This window comes from Bombus bifarius, unplaced genomic scaffold, assembly GCF_011952205.1.
Source record: "Bombus bifarius isolate JDL3187 unplaced genomic scaffold, Bbif_JDL3187 scf7180000007979, whole genome shotgun sequence".
NCBI lineage: Eukaryota > Metazoa > Arthropoda > Insecta > Hymenoptera > Apidae > Bombus > Bombus bifarius.
The window spans coordinates 1668440-1686674 of NW_022884364.1; the positions used below are offsets into that span (position 1 = coordinate 1668440).

At 41.2% G+C, this 18235-nt stretch overlaps 3 protein-coding genes across 3 annotated transcripts; all 3 read right to left on the reverse strand.

The window, feature by feature from the left end:
* Positions 1-167: 167 nt before the first annotated feature.
* On the reverse strand, positions 168-6778 carry LOC117204761. The gene is made up of 3 exons (XM_033442487.1): positions 6755-6778; positions 5960-6007; positions 168-4547 (listed from the first exon to the last, which is right to left on the reverse strand). The coding sequence occupies exons 1-3, from the start codon at positions 6776-6778 to the stop codon at positions 264-266; spliced, it is 4356 nt and encodes a 1451-aa protein (XP_033298378.1). The 3' UTR covers positions 168-263.
* Positions 6779-7548: 770 nt separating this feature from the next.
* On the reverse strand, positions 7549-11972 carry LOC117204712. The gene is made up of 2 exons (XM_033442394.1): positions 11817-11972; positions 7549-10180 (listed from the first exon to the last, which is right to left on the reverse strand). Exons 1-2 carry the CDS (start codon positions 11835-11837, stop codon positions 7964-7966), a joined length of 2238 nt encoding a protein of 745 aa, XP_033298285.1. The 5' UTR covers positions 11838-11972; the 3' UTR covers positions 7549-7963.
* Positions 11973-12939: 967 nt separating this feature from the next.
* LOC117204762 lies at positions 12940-18007 on the reverse strand. The gene is made up of 7 exons (XM_033442488.1): positions 17948-18007; positions 14815-15063; positions 14470-14731; positions 14153-14391; positions 13656-14051; positions 13351-13553; positions 12940-13251 (listed from the first exon to the last, which is right to left on the reverse strand). The coding sequence occupies exons 1-7, from the start codon at positions 18005-18007 to the stop codon at positions 13167-13169; spliced, it is 1494 nt and encodes a 497-aa protein (XP_033298379.1). The 3' UTR covers positions 12940-13166.
* Between the last annotated feature and the right edge of the window lie 228 nt (positions 18008-18235).

The following is an 18235-nucleotide window of genomic DNA, read 5'->3' on the forward strand; positions in this document are numbered from 1 at the left end:
CACGCGACAGTTTCTATCCGACGACGAAAAGAAATAAAAGAAAATGGATGATCGTTTTACAAAACGTAACATTCATTCGTCTACTTCTTATTTTTATTCATTTATCTATGCTGTTTTTAAACTTCGTACTGCTATTCAAAATATTTAATAATACGAATTTTCATATATCTTGATTTTATAGAACCTTTTGTTAATGTTTCAATCGGCTTGCTTTATAAGATTAACGAAAAGAATCGGTTCACATTGCTAATTGAAATTCAGACTTAAACGGTTCTCTTTTCCGACAAAGATCTTCGAGCGCTGGAATCGGTCTGCCCCAAATTGGGATACAACATACCATCGGCCACTTTCTGATAATAATCCTTCAAAGTATCGTCGTAAAATTGCTGCTGCGTCCGCAATTTTTCATTTTCGAAAAATTTATTCAACTGATTTTTGTCGCGAAAGTAGTTTGGCGTGGCTCCATTGGGTAACTGTTTGTTTTTCATCAATAAACCAAGGAAATTATGCACCTTAGGATGATTGTAAGCGTTCTCTTTGCCATCTTTGTGCTGTTTGGACGCTTTAGGGAAATTGATTGTATCACGAGACAACGTGGAGGGCGAGGCGTGTGAATCAAATGCGGAACCTTTTCTGAATTGCTTCGTATCTTGCGTGTTGTCGTGTTTCGGCGAGCCATCGGTGTGAACTGGGTCGATATTTGATCCGGAAGAATCAATACTTGATTTATGGGACAAATTACTTCTAGAATGTGACCTTGGCCCATGGTGATGATTATGCTTGTGATTATGATTATGGTTATTGAATCTGCTCGGTCCCGGTCTCTTTTTCCCTGGCTTTCCACGTAAATGACTTTTTGTACGATGCGAATTTAACTGCGGTGGTGTCAGGAAATCTCTGACATGTTTCGTATCTCTAAAGTCATTGTTCGATCCAAAATTATATTTGTCTTGATCTTGAGGCCTGCGCTGTCGATACGGTTTGTTATTTCCATGGGAGGAGCGCAAAGAATTCTTTGGATTTTTCTTCAGCATTTGTTCCAACTCTGCTATCATCTCTTCCGGCTTCTTACCAGGTAATTCGGTTGTTCGTACCTTTGTTTCGCTATGATGCGCTTCCAGTTGATCTTTGTTTTGCCTAGAATCGAACAGCGAGGCTTTCAATCGTTGCAGCTCGTTCTTCAGTTTCGCGATGTCTGACAAGTCAGTAGCGTTATTACGATTGTTCCCTGGTTTTCGATCGTTGTTCCACTTCTGAGAATTATAAATAGTCTTCAGAGATTCCTTGAACATTTGCTCAGCGTAGGTCTTCAGATCTAAAGTTAATTTCGGTTTTACCAAGAGTTCGCTTTGCGCAGAAAAAGAAGGTTTAAAGAAGTTACCTCCAGGCAGCAATGGGACTAGGTTTAAATTTTGTTGGAGCGGTTCATTGGCGTGCAGTTTGTTGTTCAACGCATTTTGATTTTTTACGACATCCATGTTCGGAACGAAATTGATCGGGTTAAACATAGGTTTGTCCTGTGACTGGTACGCCTTCAGATCGTTGCCGATGCCTTGATTATTGTTCGAGCCTACATCCGTAAATGCATTCATCACATTCTGCACGTTCGTGGATTCGGTAGTCGAAAATATGGCTGGTTTAGCCGTAACGAAGCTGGTTGTGGAGAACATAGGAATTGAGGTGGTTAAAACAGCAGTCGGGTAATTCATCGACTCGTAGGAATTTATGATCGTGGTATCTATCGTGTTCGGTTTGATATTCGGATTGACAATTTCGACGTTTCTCGTGCCAACGTGCGGTAAATGGGCATTCCCGATGATTCCTGAAACACTTGGTGACGCATTTAACGTATTAATATTATCGGTACTATGACTAGCCGTGTTATCGATCATTTGATACGCGAGGGATGGAAGCTTGATGTTTTTCAAGGTTGACGCGCTGTTATCGAAACCGGTATTTTGTCTCGAGTATTGTTGGCCCTGATCTCGAGATTGTTGCAACAGAAAATTCGCTCCTTGAATGTTCTGCTGTTCGGAAAATATTTGCGGAGTACTCGCCGATAACGTTGTGAACGTTGGCACAGGATTGAAGACCGCTGGTAGCAAATGCGTCGTTTGCAGATAGGTTTTCGTTTTCGGCGCTACGTTAACGTTTTTCAACGACTGTTGATATAGACTGTCCTGTACCTGAGACTTAACTCCTTGAGAATTGGAATTTTCCAAATAATAAGGATTACCATTGAGTGTTTGCCCTTGATCGTCATGGCCGACAGCAAAGCTTGCCGAGGCCAAGAAATTCGTGCTTGTACCGGGAAGCATGGTCTTCTTGTTCTGCGATTCAGAAGTTATTAAGTTGATCTTCGTGACTGGTATAGTCTGTGGCGTCGGTGTAATCGTGGGCATCGTTGGAAGCGGTTGCACCTGCAAATTACCGTGACTAATAGGATTTTGGCCGTGTATCCCGTGAGGATTCACCTGAATATAATCCGAGCCGATGACCGGAGTCTGCATCAACGTTGAGATAGTCTGAAAAGTTGGCTGCGGGAGTATTAGCTGCGGCATATGGTTCGCCGACATTTGATTCGAAGTAGTGACGACTGCTGGCCGAGATGTAGCCGAGCCTTGAGCATCTTGAGCCGAGATGCTCTGCAAGTTATGGTTTAAGCTCGGAGTAACCGCAAAAACTGGAGCGACTGTATTCGATACGTATTGGGGTTTCAGGTTCGCGTGCATCGAATTGTGGAAGTTATTCTGGCCAACGATAATATCTGGCAGGGGCGTGGATACTCTTATCTTTACATCGTTGCCTATCACATTTTCGCCGGTGCTTATCTCAGGAGCGGGCGTGCTTACCGCGTTAAGTGGCGTGGCTGAAACGATATTGTGCAAGATTGCATTAGAGACGTCGAAGCCTTGACTGTTACCGATCGCTGTTGCGTGATCAAAGTTTGCCACTGGTACCAAGTTCACTTTGACCGGCACGATGAGTTTCGGTTTCTCAAGTTGGCCGATTTCAATACCACTCGAGTGAGAAATCTCAAGGTTCGGAGAGATCTGGTTCCAGCTACCGCTCGGCTTGAAATTAGACTTCTGTGATTTTACGTGCCTCATTTCCGAAGCCGAAAATCTACCATCGTACCTCGTGTCTTCGTAGCTATCGTCTTGATCTTGATGCCGATCGTCGTCTGCCCATGAATTCCCCCTTACTTTCTGACGATGCGACTTCGATCTCGACGAATGATGTCTCTTACCCTGGCCTTCCTGCTCCGCGCTATCGAGATTCCCTCGATGTTCTTTCGGGAGCCGCTTCGAGCTGTTGCTAGGTCGTCTTCTGCTCTTCTGAACTCTTCTAGGCCTCTCCGTGTACTCCCCGTAATCACCTTCATCCGACACGTCTCTCGAGTCCTCGTCGCTTCGAAATCTTCCATCTCTGTTGTTCATCGTGTAACGATGCGACACTTCGGAGCTCACCGAATCGATTATCCTCGAAGTTTGGTGATTATCGGTATCGAAATTGGATATACTGGACGGCTGATGAAATTTGTAATTTGATTCAGCAACCACGACAGGATGGGAAAATTTGTGATTCTTCGGAACTTGAGGGGACGAAGGCGCGATGTTGTAAGAATTACCGCCGTTCTTCGCGTTCGTCTTCAAAAAGACACTAACCTCGTCGTTCAGCCTTGGGAAGGACGACACAGCTGGCTCGTTTTGTCTAGCCGCGCTTTGTCCGCGACCGTCATAACTGAGAACATTCTGCTGTTGATAATTGTTGCCAACTTTCTCTTGATCGCGACTCTTCTTTCCTGTATCCTTCGCCGAATTAGGAGGATAGTAATAGCTATGCGAATTACCTCCGCTGTTATTTTCGGACACAATTGTTCCATAATTTCCCATATAATCTTCCACTTTCTGCCTGTTCCCTTGAGTTTTATGTTTCGACGTAGATCGCGTTTTTTCGTCTCCGTTTTCGTCGATACCCAACGCTTCCTCGTACAAATCTGTATAAGTGGCAACCACCGGTGTGTCGTTTCTAACTTTAAGCAGCTCGAAATTGTTCTGGTCCCCTTGATACTCGAACGATCTACGATTTGCGCTCAAATTAGGAAAGTTTAAAAATATTCTCGCTTCCGTGGAATAAACAGGATCGTCCTCGAGGTTATCCGTTTCTCGTGCAGCCGTCTGTTCGTCGGTGCTATCGGTGTTGGCCGGATTTACTCGCTCGTTTAAGAAGTTATTCCAAGTAACGTTAATTGATTCTTTCTCCTTCCTCAACGACGTGACATCTGGTTGCTCGAATGGATCGGACGGAGATGGCGATGAAGATACTAATATAGGTACAAACCCATTTGAATTTTCATAATGTACGGTGGTATCTATCATAGATCTTATCAGCTGGTTTCGAAACTCCGGTTTCTGTTCTGGCTTCTCCGCATTTTGCGCCACGTTCTCCGACGCAGTTGCAATCTGATCAAACGCCGCTTCATCCCGCGGGTGCGTGTTTCCTGTTCCTATTACGTGCGGCCAGCTCAAAGACAAGAGTACAACCTGCACCGAATACAAAGTTATTAGCAATAAGTTAAGTAAACGACTATTTCCATTTAATTCGCGTACTTTATAATTGAATTTTCTCGTATCAGCCGCAATTTGTTCATACCATGTACAAGTGATCGAATAAAAACTCAATCGTGATGGAAGTACGTTAAGTAAAACTACGTTTCACTGCCCGATAAAGTTCCCAGCCCCGTACATCGTGTAACATCGATCAAATTGAAACGCACAGGAGATGCGTTTTACACCGATTTATCGAATGCTTTTAACTAAAACGCTAACTGGTTTGAAGAAAGTCGACGCACCGGTGGTCGAAAAAAGAAAGCGCTCCGATTATCACGAATTTAAGATAATACCAAAATTAAACGGAATGACCGGTGAAAATAAATGGCAGTCATTGGGCTGACCTAGAAAAAAGAAACATACTAGAAAAGTAAAATGCGAGAGGCATGCGTGTGTACTGTGACAGTGAAGGACTGAATGTGCACGGAAGCAAATCCTCAAGAACTTTCTCACCGATTCGCAGAAGCTAGATGTTAATTGAACCTCTTGGAATTTGGACGTTTTTCAATTTAAGAATAAAATATAGCACGAAGAGGAAATATTTTAGTCGAAAAGGTTATTAATGGAAATCGCCAGTAGAGGGTAGCAATTCAAATTAAAGTGGAACGTTCCTGTTTGACATTCGACGGAGATAATTGGGATATAAAGTGAAATAATCACAGCTAATAATGAATTACTTCGGACAGAATAAAATTGCATTTAATTGCCAGAGAATAATACCATTCCCGACTAATAAGTGGACGTTAACCACATAGCAATAAATTTCGTTCTACTTTCGGGCAGACCAAAATAATCCGGCACACGAGGTTTCAGTCGCCCAAGTGTTCAAAGAAAGTAAGATCTTTCCTTTGACGTTTAATTGGCTAACACGTACACGAAGCAAATTAGGGAAAACACCAACGTCGAAATACGAAGAAAGAAAGTGCTCCAATTACGCGGGTCCGTGTGCGTGTTTAGATACACTCTATAAACCTTTATCGGCATTTTATGTTTAATTTTTCGGATATATACGAGACGGCGTTAGATTCTGCTTTTATATCGCGATTTAATTTATCCGGTAGCTTATCGTGATTTTCATCTTCTTACGGCATTAAAAAGCGGCGGAACAAAAGACATTACGATCTCCGATTTAACGTAGCATAAAAGTACGAATCTCTTTTCATTGCGATTCGAACAGGCTGATCTATTACGAGAAAATATTTCGTCGTCGACGCAAGGATCAGCGTATCGACGTTTAAGAGAACTACACTCGTTCACGAAATTCTGACTGTTCGCGATCCGATCGTCACAATTCACACAGAATCGAATCGGCACTTTTTGTCGAAAGTTTGGTATCACGTACTTACGAGACAAAAGAACATTTTCTTAGCCGGAGCAGGAGCACCGTTTACCCTCTAAAACGGAAACCACGATTAAGATGGATCGAGTGTCACCGAGCTTCGCGTTGAACACATTGATTGCAACACGGGTTTTTCTCGGAATTTCTATTGTATAATCCAAAAGATCTGGCGAGCTGGACCTCCACGCGAGAACTGAGCCACATAGTAGACACGCGATTTTCTTTATACACTCTGGTAGCCAAGTGAAAAATATCGTTCTAAATATTATCCTATAGACCACCAGTCGGAGGATACTTTCATTCGCGACACGCGACCATCGCTGAGAAATTGTTGTCCGTAATAACCGCAGGATGCGACCACGCATCATTATCGTGCACACCACGCCAAATTGCTGGAAGAAGAAAAGTAACTTAGGCTGACTGATCGCACTACGCATTGACATTCACAAATATTTCATATCGTAATTAATGATAGTCTATCGATTAATAATGTATAACTCGTTAATCTTTCGTATCCCCCTTATTATATCTCTGCGTTCTGCTTATAAGCTTCGTTGTTCGAGGTAATCATTAGTAGATTCAGAATTAATATATTTCGAACATGGAATCGATACTATCGGACACAAAGAAATTCCAATTAGAAATAAAACTATCACAAACTATAAAAGAATCACCTTAGATGGTCAGTAGTTTTTCGACTGGATTTTATGCGCTCTAAAACACACGCATTATGCGCAGCGCGCTTACTCCTCCCGATGCAACCAGTCTCACACGATAGAAACGTCGGCTGATGTCGGTGTACCATGATAGTACCACGCTCGACCATTCTTTGCTGTGTAAGACCGCACTCGCAATCGCTACAGTTTAATGCCTTGTGTCTAATTGCCGTGCTCTGTAGATAGGCGGAGATATTATCGTTGCCTTTCGTTGTGAAAACGTGGCATTAACTGCGCCCTACGACCATCGCAGCTTCAGTTTGTTCATCTGCACTTAACAAATAATTAATGCTAATTACCTTCCTCTCCCAACCGTTTCACGTATATTTGTCCTTTCTTCTTTGGTTATTTTTTTTTCTTCTTTTGGATGGGAGGAGGGACAGCTGAGGAAAATTCTGCTGATGCTGCGCACAATTTAGATTTGATCTACACCTCGAGGCAACTTCGATGTTGATGTCGGCGTCAACGTTGCGAAGAATGCGTTCTAAGCTTCTCGGGTATCGGCGATGTTTGCATATATGTACAAATGTATGCTAAATTCGTATCTTTCACTAGGTGAATCGTGAAACGAATAAAAAGCATTAGAAATTTCCCTCGGGATTTTACTTTTCTTAAATTTTCTACATTAATTGGCTCTAGAGTTTACGTTAAATAGATAATAATGCTAAGTGTCATTAATCAGATCGATCAGATTGATAACGGGAAATATCGAAAACATTTCGTGTGGAGACTGGGGATGGTAGAAGGGGAATCGAAAGTAACGAAAATTAAAAAGACTGTGTTTAAGCAGCGCGTGGAAATAACATCGTGCAGTGCGATAAATATCGCTAATGATCTCATTAAACTAAATTTAGAGGAAATGAAAGACTCGTTTGCTTAAGTACGAATTTTATTTAATTAGATAGATATGTATACAGAGGCGTAAATGTACGCTTTATACCAGATCCTTAAGAACTAAGTTTATAAGGTACCTTCTTGAAGTAAAAAATTTGGTTATTCATAGGTTAAATTTCAAAGCGTTGATCCACTTTGAGCACGACTAATTCTTCGAAAATTTCAAACGTTCAGAAATTACTCCGCAACTCTCGAAGAAGCAGCAACCGCAGTAGGTACAGTAGGTCGCCAAAACTTTATTGCACAATCCCTTATTAAATACTACCGAATCACTGTCTTTAATAAATCGTATTCCCTTCAAGTTCAATGGCACAAAGCGTCTTACAAAATAATAGTAGATGTGCCAGACGCGTCGCTTTCGCCTGAGCCTTGATTGCCCTCTTTCCTTTTTCTATGGGCCACTAGTTGTTGACCTTGTAATTGGTATATCTTGGATCCTCTAAAATTTGAACGCTTTTAGTTTTCTGCCGACCGCTTGACCCTTGGACGTAACGACTATTCGAATCGTCTAAATTGCTAGCTTCGTAACTCGATTTCCCAACGTACGAACTTGAACTGTAAGTCGGTGATCGTGCATCGTCTTGCGTCAACCGAATCAGATCTAGAACGGGGCTCTTATTAGTCCCAATCGTCGAATGTTTGGAAAAGGATTCAGACCCGAGATTGTACGTTGATGGTTGTGCCAATTGTTGAATGCTCTTAGCATACTGAAGCAAGTATTGTTGAAGCAGAGCCTTCAGATTGATATTCTGCGTGTCTTTAGTCTGAATAGGAGAAGCACCATCGACTCTGAGTATAATGACCGGTATCAGAGAGTTTCCAGCTTGCACGAAAGTCGGACGAACGTTCAAAATAGACGAAGGATTTCTAACATATTCAGAGATGGACGGGTTGTAGTTCAATAAATCCGAGTACTGTAGGTTAGAATAATCGTTTAAATCGTTGTTGCTGAAACTTTGTTTCTGCGATTCCCTATTTTCTGCAAGTATCGTATCCAGATAGTTCTGTATTTTTGGATCGTACTTGGGTGTAGTTCGAGAAGAATGTGCGGTGGACGAACTGAAGAAAGAGTTGACAGGTGTTGTGCCATTAGTAGTCGGTTCCGTCGTATATTCCGGATTCGGGCTATTCACCATGTATCTTGACAAAGTTTGCTGATTACGTGAACTATGATTGATATTGGGTCTGGTCAAGCTAGGCTTCGTCTTCTCCGGTGAAGTTGACGAAACGGGGGGAAAAGAATAGGAGGCTGCTAGGTTGCCGTTGGGTTGGCGCTGTTGCGCCAGGTTTACATTTTGCCTCTGGCTCACTAAATTCTGATAGCCGAGTCGATACACTTGTTGCAGTGGCAAACTCGCCGACAAGGATTCCGCAGAAACGAATGGATTTGGCTCTCGTCCGGTTTGCTCGGATATTGTAGGAAATTGCACCGGCCCCTGAGATAAAATATTATTTTCCGTAGAGCTATTTTCATAAATCGAATAAGGCTCCTGGGTTTTTGTGGGTTGCTGCGCCAACGGGTGCGAATATTCAACGTAAGTAGAAGGCGGAACGTCGGAGACCCTGCCGTCCGGATATTTCCAAAAGACTTTGTTCTCGTAGCGGATTCCATTTTCCACGGTGTACTTGGGACTGTTTGAGTGTGGCGAACCAACCCTTGGAAAATGAGGATCGTAGTTCAGTGGAGCGATCGTAGAGGAGTCGATATTTTGAGAAACAGAACCGAAGCTATGGGAATTGATATTGGATTGAATATTCTGTTTCTGGCTTGTGTAAGTTTGCGCGTTCCCGTTATGGGAGAAAGGACTTGCGGTAACATAGTTGAACGAATCGCTCTGTGAACTCGCAAAGTTCGCAGCACCAGGAGTTACATATTTGAATGTCTCCGTGACGCCAACAGGCAAAGGTGATTGTGTCGTAGTTGGCAAATTATTATTCCTGTATCCGGAATTTTGAATTGCGAATGAGCTGACTGGAGGTTTCGATGTTGTAAAGAAGTTTCGATACGATTCGGAACTAGAACTTGCTGCGGCTTTTTGCGGCTTCGTTCGTAATCCGAACACGGACTCAGGTTTCGTGGACCGATGAAAATTCAAATATCGGAGATTCGCTTGACTCTGGCCATTAATCTCGGAGAATGATGTAGCGAAAGAGTTCTGTTGCGTACCAAAATGTCCTCTTTGATTACTTGGCTGTACCCTTTCGATTATCGTCTTTGGTAGGAAAGGGCTAATCGATTCCTCGATGCTCACCGTGGTTCCTGATTTTCCGGCTGGAAAATAGTAGTTGTATCTTCTCATTTGGATGGTGTTCGTGTTGAGACCATAACCGAGACCGCTGTTCACCGTACGCTTCGATTTCTCCTCGGAAGTGACATTTTCATCCTCTGTGTCGTTGCCGAAATCTAGTAGTATTATTGGTGGTAAAATCGGTAAGTCGTCCGACCGATCCTCTTCATCCTTTGAATCAGATTTCTTCGAAACGGCATCATCGTCGGTATCGTCTAGGGGGGAGCTAGTGGTAGACTTGTATTCTCGATCGTCATCCGCTTCGGAAGGTAGAGACTTTCCAGCGACGTTCGACGAGCAAAAACCAATTATGAGGAGAACCATAGGAATCTGAAAGCGACGAAAATCGTATGAAGTATGAACGGACGTGTACAATAACGAGAAGGTAGTTATCGATCTTACAGCTCGGTACTCCAGTAATGATAATTTTACTTTCACTTCCCTTCCTTCACTTAGCTTCATCGTAGAATGTCATACGTTTTTATTCTTAACGTGGACGAACGTTTATCAAACAAACTTATAATTAACAAAGGGAAATCGATGCATTTTTTGCGCGATAAATATTACAAGGTCGACTTTAACAGGAAAAAGTGTGAATTTTTACAAGGTCACAGTTAAGGCCAAGTATCCGGTTGGCAAGTAAAGAGAACGAGTTTCGTACGGTGCACACTTGTGATTTTCACCGCTTTCTTCGGTAACTGTATACCTCCGCTGATATTCCTGTATTTCGAATTAAAGTTTTACTCTGGATTTCAGAATAAAAATATCGCAAACTTGAAAGATCGTTTTAAAACAGTCGTGAACAAGTTGCTTCTGTATCTAAGCGTGCTGTTGTGAATCTTAATTTTCTCTAAGAGACGCCATTAATAATCTCCAAGTGACAGGTAAGAAAGTTACTCGAAAGGCATAGACATTATCGCGTTATACTCTTTTGCACTCAGACCGATTACCATAGAAATTATTTAATTTTGAAATCGCTCAACCTACTGGCTGAACGCTACTGCGTTTCGTAACAGAGAATGATTATTCGGTAAATGGAGCGTCGCACCATTTTCACCAAGGTTTATCTTTCGACCAGGTAGAAAATCAACCGTTACCTAATAACGAACAACCCGAATAGATTTTATGACAACCGAGAGCCGCTGTTCCTGTAGTACCTTCAAGGACTTTCACTGACTTGCTCAAGAGCATCTGCCACGGTTACTTTGCCGGACCTGCGCGACCGTAGATGGAAGAAAATAAGAAACACTTTCTCCATAATGACCGATTCAGAAGAGTCTCGTCGACAGAAAGAATTTAATTCTATCAACGAAACGATGAATTATTTTGAGTTGATATCGTTGGCAAATATGATATTAAATAAATCGGTGTAGCTAGCAGTCAGTTATATCGATGTGCTCCATAAGTTACTAGATCTTGTACGAAATATGGCGAGATAAGCGAAGAAACGTACGTTGGAACGCATACAAATAACGTCATTCGTATTATCATTCTGAGCGTTCCGAAAAACTAATAAGGGTGATCCTTCATAAACGAGATAAGGTAAAAGTCATATTCCGTGCACGTAAAACTATTATTCGTTTGTCCTGCCCCTTCACTTCACAATTTGTATCTTTTAAGCACGAAACGAGTATTATGTGCGTAATATAAATAAATAAATTTTGAAATTTCGTTGTCGCTATAATGAAACACGATAATCTCGATCATATCGATGAAAGTTGAAACCTTAAAGAATCCTGTATAACATACACGTAGTATATCTAAAAGAATTTTCTACGATAAATCTTCACATATTTGCATCAGTCACTTAATCTATCTATCACTTTGCCGTTTTATAAGAACTGCGTATAGAGATGTTAAACGTCGAATCGATCAGCTGACAGGTGTGACGCGTGAAATTTCCGAAATGTAAAAATGAAACGTTTAAGAAAATGTCAAAGCTAAGGCGAGAAATCGGCGTACTTACGTGTATCACGAGAATCTTCATGATGACGGTCGACCTTAAACCTGTACGCTTGACTCTTGGTCTTCTCGCGTGTATTTGGAACTGATGAAGCAGTGGCGGCTACATCCCACCTTATATGCCTTCGCTTGAACCGCGAGAGGGACACCACGATTATAGTTTCACCGCTGTAACACACTGACATTCTTTATTCGATACGTATGGAAAGACATCTGCCAGTAGCGTAGCGACACCGCTATGGCAGTGTGCTCATCCTTGGTTAATATTTCGACACGAAGAAAGCTAATGTCACGATATACATATTCGTAGTTATGATCGCGACAAAGAGATTAAAGCGACAATTAATTATCGTCCAAGGCGACACGTGCTTTTTCATCGCTAATTAAGGCGTGTAAAAGATTGGCCGAAACTCGATAAATTATTACAATTACGCAAATTCTTAATGCCGCGTCATTTGCTAACCGTTGACTAAAAATGAAATGACTGTAAAACAAATTTTTATTGCTACGTAACATTTATACCGTTGTGATATTTTTCTTAATTAGTATACAGCGCGTTGACAAAAAAAAAAAAGTTAAAATGTTTGCCGAGCTGAAATTTCTGGCAAATAATATCAAAAGCCTGCACCATTGGTTTTTTCCTCAGGATCCGCTTTCTCATTTTGGCACACGGCGCCGGCATCCGCGTAAATAGCTAAGTGGATGTGCCTCTGCCTTGTGTCAACAGCTCTCTATTCGAATACGTAATGTGATGGCGATGCTTTTATCATAGTTACACTAACGCCATAATCGGAGAAATGGGCCAATAAATTATTTAACTTCAAAGAAGATGGAATATTAGAGGTTTCAGATACTTTTAATTGATAAATTTGAATATATTCATTACGATTTCCGTGGCAAAATATTTGACGATATTTTTTGCTTTTTATCTTTTACAATTTACAAAATGCTCAATTTACGATAGGTAACCAAAAAATATACTAATTCCTTTAAAACTTTCAATTACTCAACTGTTTCATCGGATGTAAAAATTTCACCTAATACAGAACAATGATAGTAAATGTAGAACAACGTTCCTTTTAATAAGAGTTTATTAAAAAATTGCGTAAAACGTACACCCACAGGTATATAGAAAAAAAAAACGAAAGACCAACAAAGTTAAACATAAGTACGACGTTTACGCTTGTGATTGAAGGATCTTCGATAAAAGACTAGATGCGACGCCTTTTATTGTCGGCGGTATATCTTCACTCGCTTCTCAACTGCAATGAACGTCGAAGCTTCTATTAACAGTATCTACTGACCATCATACTCGACGATCGCCAATTATCAGATAAAGAAAACGCTCAATGGATTAGTCAATCTTGCGTTTCTTGTATAAGAAATTTTCTTTCGATGGAAGAAAACCTCTTTCCAGCTTTATCGGCCTCTCTTGATATCTGTAACGAATATTTATTTTAGCAAACGTATCTAGGGAACTGGCGGACTAGGAAAATTTTATCCGCATATATAGCTCGTTACAAATAATAATTTCGTACTTGGAAGAATCTTGGGCTGCGATCACATTGCTTGGAACGTACGAGTCTAGCAATGATCTAGGCTCGGACGAACCTACGTAATTTTGTTCTGGAACAGGTTCCTCGTCGTGCGACGAAACGGGCGTCAAAGACGTGGCACTGGATTTGAAATCCTGCGCTGGTATTTGAGGTGGTATTAGATCGGTATTTGGTTCTTCCGGATCCTGTTATGATAAGTATATTTATACAGCAGAATCTTTTAATCGGAAGGAATTTCGTTGCCTTCCTATTACAAATTCCATTTACTTCCTCGCATCGCTACGAACCTTGACGTAATTCTGAGTCACGCTCTGACTGTTTTGCTGCCCCAGACCTTGATTCGGCAGCTCATCAGCAATTGATGCCGCGGAATGCAACTCTTCAAGCGGCGCGGTGTATTTCACGCTGCCTTGCAATGAATTATCTTGATCGTAGCTAGGTGGACGAGCGTAAACGTCACTGTAAACTGGCGTGGCATGCATATAAACCGTTGCGGGTTGAGTGTACACTAGCTGGGAAACGTACTGTGGCTGGGACGGAGCAATGTACGCTTGTGTGTATAGAAGTTGTCTTCCTTGGGCATATGCTTGATCCGATGGTGCGAAAGTTGGCACGCTGAATAACGCAGAGTTAGAGAATTTCTTTGAGTTAACGGGAGTTGTATAAACTGCACCCTTCGCAACCTGAAACGATGAAAGTTTCTATTTAGTTCTAGTATCGTTCCCAAAATTCCACAAATACTACGAAGGTCTACTTTCTAATAATTATTTCTCCAGATATCAACCTTGGTCGAAGAAGCAGCAGGAGCGCTATTGTATTTTGGCGCGTACTGTATTTGGTAAGTTTGCTTCCCGGCTACTATTGGCTTTTGATTTAGCGTCGATGTATAGAGAGGGATGGATATATGATTGGTCGCTGCTGTGGTTAATCGCGGTACAAATAATCCGGTTTTGCCAGAACTTACATCTAAGTTCGGGTAATAAGTCAGAAGATGCATCGTGGGGATGTCGATGTATACCGGTTCTGTAAAAATTTCATTAAAGATTAAATTAAGGTCGGACCGACCTTAAATGTTGCGTTCGTGTTTCACATTGTCGAGACCTTTATTCACATTTCTCGCGAAGTTCGCCGAAACTGTTTTTTGTTGTGCAACCTGCAACTGATTGCCAATATTCACTTCCGGTTGGTAAGTCAATTCTTCCGACTCATAGGCATTTGACGTGATTCCTTTTGGGGGTAATGGTGGCTGCTGTTGGTATTCGTTGTAATATCGCTGTGGTGATATTTGTTGCGGCGAGATGTTTTGCTGCTGATAAACTTGTTCTTTCGCCGCGTACTTGTTAGGGTGAACGTACGTTTCTGGCTGGAACTAAATAAACATGAATTGAGTTAATCACCGATTATATAATTTGACATGATTTGTGACATTTACAACGTTTGTTTTACATTTTGCACTGGAGGTGGGGTCACGTACGTAACCGATGAACTAGTCGGTGGTCCATGATATTGATTCGGTACTTGGTAGTGTTGTTGGCTAAATTCTGGCTTTGTAAGGAATTTTGATTGCTCGGTCCGTGTAATGCCGGATTTCGATATACCTTCCACTTTTAAATTATCCCTTTCTATATCCTCCAAGTTGATCTTCTTTTCTCCATTCGCACCGATGCACAGCAAGCCCAGCATCAAATAAAATTTCTGCAAAATAAATAGCAATGTATCGTGTAACTAAGAAACTGGAAATCGTTTCTATTCAAATATAATATTACTAAAATAAAGTAAGTCAAATTTGAAATGCAATATAACTATACGCGATAGCGTAGATCGCAGCGAACGATAGCCATTATTTATATTTGGTCATATATTTGCTTCTTAACCATTGCGTTTGCTGGTAAGAAATGAACTTGCATCGGGATATACTTTCACTGATCACGAAGTTCTTGGTCAAATATCCGGTATGGAGCACTCTTTTATACACTGCACCTGGATGCAATCTCTCCGGGGGAGGGTTACTCCCATAAGCGAGTGCATCGCATCGTCGATACGAAAAAGTAAAAGTTTATGGTTCTCGTGTTAATTGCGATGCAGGTACTATCAAAGTGGCACAGCCGAAATTTTCTCTTTCCATAATTTATCTTTATCTTAATTTATACGAAGATAAGACGTTGTACAGATTTCCAACGTAAATAATAGCAACTAATAGTCCAAAACAAGAGGTCACTGATAATTAAGATATTATGAGACGACTAGAAGAGCACTTACCATGTTGCTTTAATTTCAGAAAGTATGACCGCGACCCGAAGATTCTAGCTCTACTACAAAACCAATGTAGATTCACCTTCTCTTATATAGCCTTTACCCCTACCAGCAGTATGTATGTATATCTTGACGGGGCACATTTCACTCGTGTATCATAGCGTCTTTAGTGGCCCTCCTGGACCACGTGATAGGAATACCTGCTTCACTCAGATACAGGTGAAGGGACGGAACATCCCTTTCATTATTAAAAATCATAGAACGTGCGATGTTACGTGCACGAGGAAAAAGGAGCATCCCAAAACTTGGTCGTATATAATACGATCGCTATATATATAGTATCGCTAATAGCAGGCTGTACGATAATATGCTAATACAACTTGGTAATACACTTCGCACGATTAAAAAATCGGTACACATCGAGTATCTGTCCTGAGAGATATTAGTTTTCTAATTTCTAGCTTCTCGTCGGACGCTATGTATTTCCCACGATGTACCAACCACGATAATTAGCCGCGTTTAATTCAAGAAAAACAAGCAGTTTAGTAGACGTTTACCTGTGAGAACGTATCGTGAAAAGTGAATAGAAACAAGGATATACTCCGTGGGGATCGGAAGCCGATCATTAAATAGATCTTTCTAATTTCCATTCGGTCCAATTCGTGCCAAAGGCATTGTCAATGTAAGATGTGCGCCAAACATGGTACAATAGAAAGTAATCTGCTTGTAAATTGTTTCGTGTTTCCCAGTACAAAGATTTAATAATTAATTTATCGGTCAATCGGCACATCGGTCTGTGCACTTAACCTGCATTCGACAGCTTCTATAATATAACACTGGAAATATATTACGATCAATTTGAATCTGTTTTACAAATACGTATATTCCCTATGTACATAAATAAGTAGTCTATGAGCGGAAGTAGATACAATGCTGGAGAATTTACGAATAAAAGTATCTAAGTATAGTCTCTTACAATTTTCGCGATGATTAAAAATACAAGAAATAAAGTCGCTATGAATACTTGACTCGAACAATTGAAGGGTGTGCTCAATATATTCAGAGAGAGAGACTTAATGATCGTCAAATTTAATGGTGACCGAGCCTGAAACCATTGTCTCGTGCGTTATTTCAAGAAGAGAATTTCAATGGGACATTCGCCATGCTTAAAGCAAAAAATTGACGCGATTTATTAACACAGAATAAAATGAAAATGACAAGTATGCCTGGACATTTTTAACGTCCGGGAAAATCTTTCTCGCGTATGAGTGAAATTTACAGGAAGACGAGGCGAAATATATCTACGCGCGAAAGAAACTTGAAAGAAAAAGAGGCAGGTTACTTTTCACTCTCAACGGCCTTCGAAAAATTTGTTTGAAATTAACGGAAGGAAAGGAGATCTTGCAGAGTCCATCATTTTCTTCGTCGCTCCTTGTCCGTGTGTAGCGCATTTCGCCGGCGATGTTCACGTTTCCGCGAACCCTTTCCTCCGGCTATGAGTACAAGTACGAGTACACACGCTCGTCAAAGCAGGAAAAAAAACACTTTCTATCCGCATTCTGGGTGTGGAAGCAGGGAGAATGATCTAATAAACGATGACCGCCTCGCTTGTACCTTCAGTCGAATTATCTTCAATTAAGCCGAGGAACTTTCTCGACCATACTACGGTAACGATTGCAGCTTGACAGTTCAGGATCATGATCTTGTCACGAGGCAATGGATAGTATGAAAGGGAGAGAAGACACTCATTCTCTCGGGTGGGTCACTTTCTCGGCTACAACTCCATAGGCGATTGTAAAATTAATAGAAATTTTATGCCCGACTTCCTACACAAAACATAATATGAAACTCATTTGATCACTGTAATTTGCATTATGTCAAAGTTATCGCATTTACTGCCTTAAAGTAGGAAATTTATTACATACACCAGCGAGAGAGAAATTTAATTTTATGCAGACTTGAAATTGAAGATGTTTAGATTCCAGCGAGCAATCATGATATCAAAGAGCTGTAGGATTTTTCAAACAGAATCCGAAATGATTGCCTTCAAAGGGAACGTAATTGAAAGACCGCGTATGATTAAAGTTTGGCAAACTAAGATAAACTAAAATAAACTGAGATATTGTAAACACGAACCAATAAAAATGCTGTCAATAAAGTGATACCATCGAGCTTTCAGGTCACCGTGTATATAGGGGATCGAGATCAAACCCAGCCACGAGAAAGTAAGAGGCTCGGCTCGTTCGATTTTATTTTCGACCACCGACATACTCGCTGGGAATGTGAGAAATAAAACAAAACACTGGAACTCGCCACTCTCTCTCACCTGCCACGATGTACAGTTCGGGTGATTCCGCTGAATCGCAATCTCACTTCCCCTTTCCATTACCGCGCCCAAACGATCGACCGGATGCTGCCGAGATCCGCATCGTTTCCTTTCATTTGCCTTGCCGCGTACATCCCCAAAAGGTCGAAAACTGCCGATCGGATTAAAATACGTTCACCTATCGTACATTGACCCGCGTTTACGATACGTCACTCGACACGAGCGCAAGATTTTCATCCAGGATATCATCTAGTTGATATTTAAATAGAAAGGACTTTCAAACAAGTT

Coding starts and splice junctions, on each gene's coding strand:
- LOC117204761 (XM_033442487.1), bottom strand. CDS start 6,778: ATGGTCGAGCGTGGTACTATCATG. Junction 6,008..6,754: donor TCGAGCGTGGTACTATCATG/GTACACCGACAT, acceptor TTTCCGTTTTAG/AGGGTAAACGGTGCTCCTGC. Junction 4,548..5,959: donor AGAAAATGTTCTTTTGTCTC/GTAAGTACGTGA, acceptor TATTCGGTGCAG/GTTGTACTCTTGTCTTTGAG.
- LOC117204712 (XM_033442394.1), bottom strand. CDS start 11,837: ATGAAGATTCTCGTGATACAC. Junction 10,181..11,816: donor TGAAGATTCTCGTGATACAC/GTAAGTACGCCG, acceptor CGTCGCTTTCAG/ATTCCTATGGTTCTCCTCAT.
- LOC117204762 (XM_033442488.1), bottom strand. CDS start 18,007: ATGGAAAGGGGAAGTGAGATTGCGATTCAGCGGAATCACCCGAACTGT. Junction 14,392..14,469: donor CGCGAGAAATGTGAATAAAG/GTCTCGACAATG, acceptor AAATTTTTACAG/AACCGGTATACATCGACATC. Junction 13,252..13,350: donor GCAGCCCAAGATTCTTCCAA/GTACGAAATTAT, acceptor TATTCGTTACAG/ATATCAAGAGAGGCCGATAA.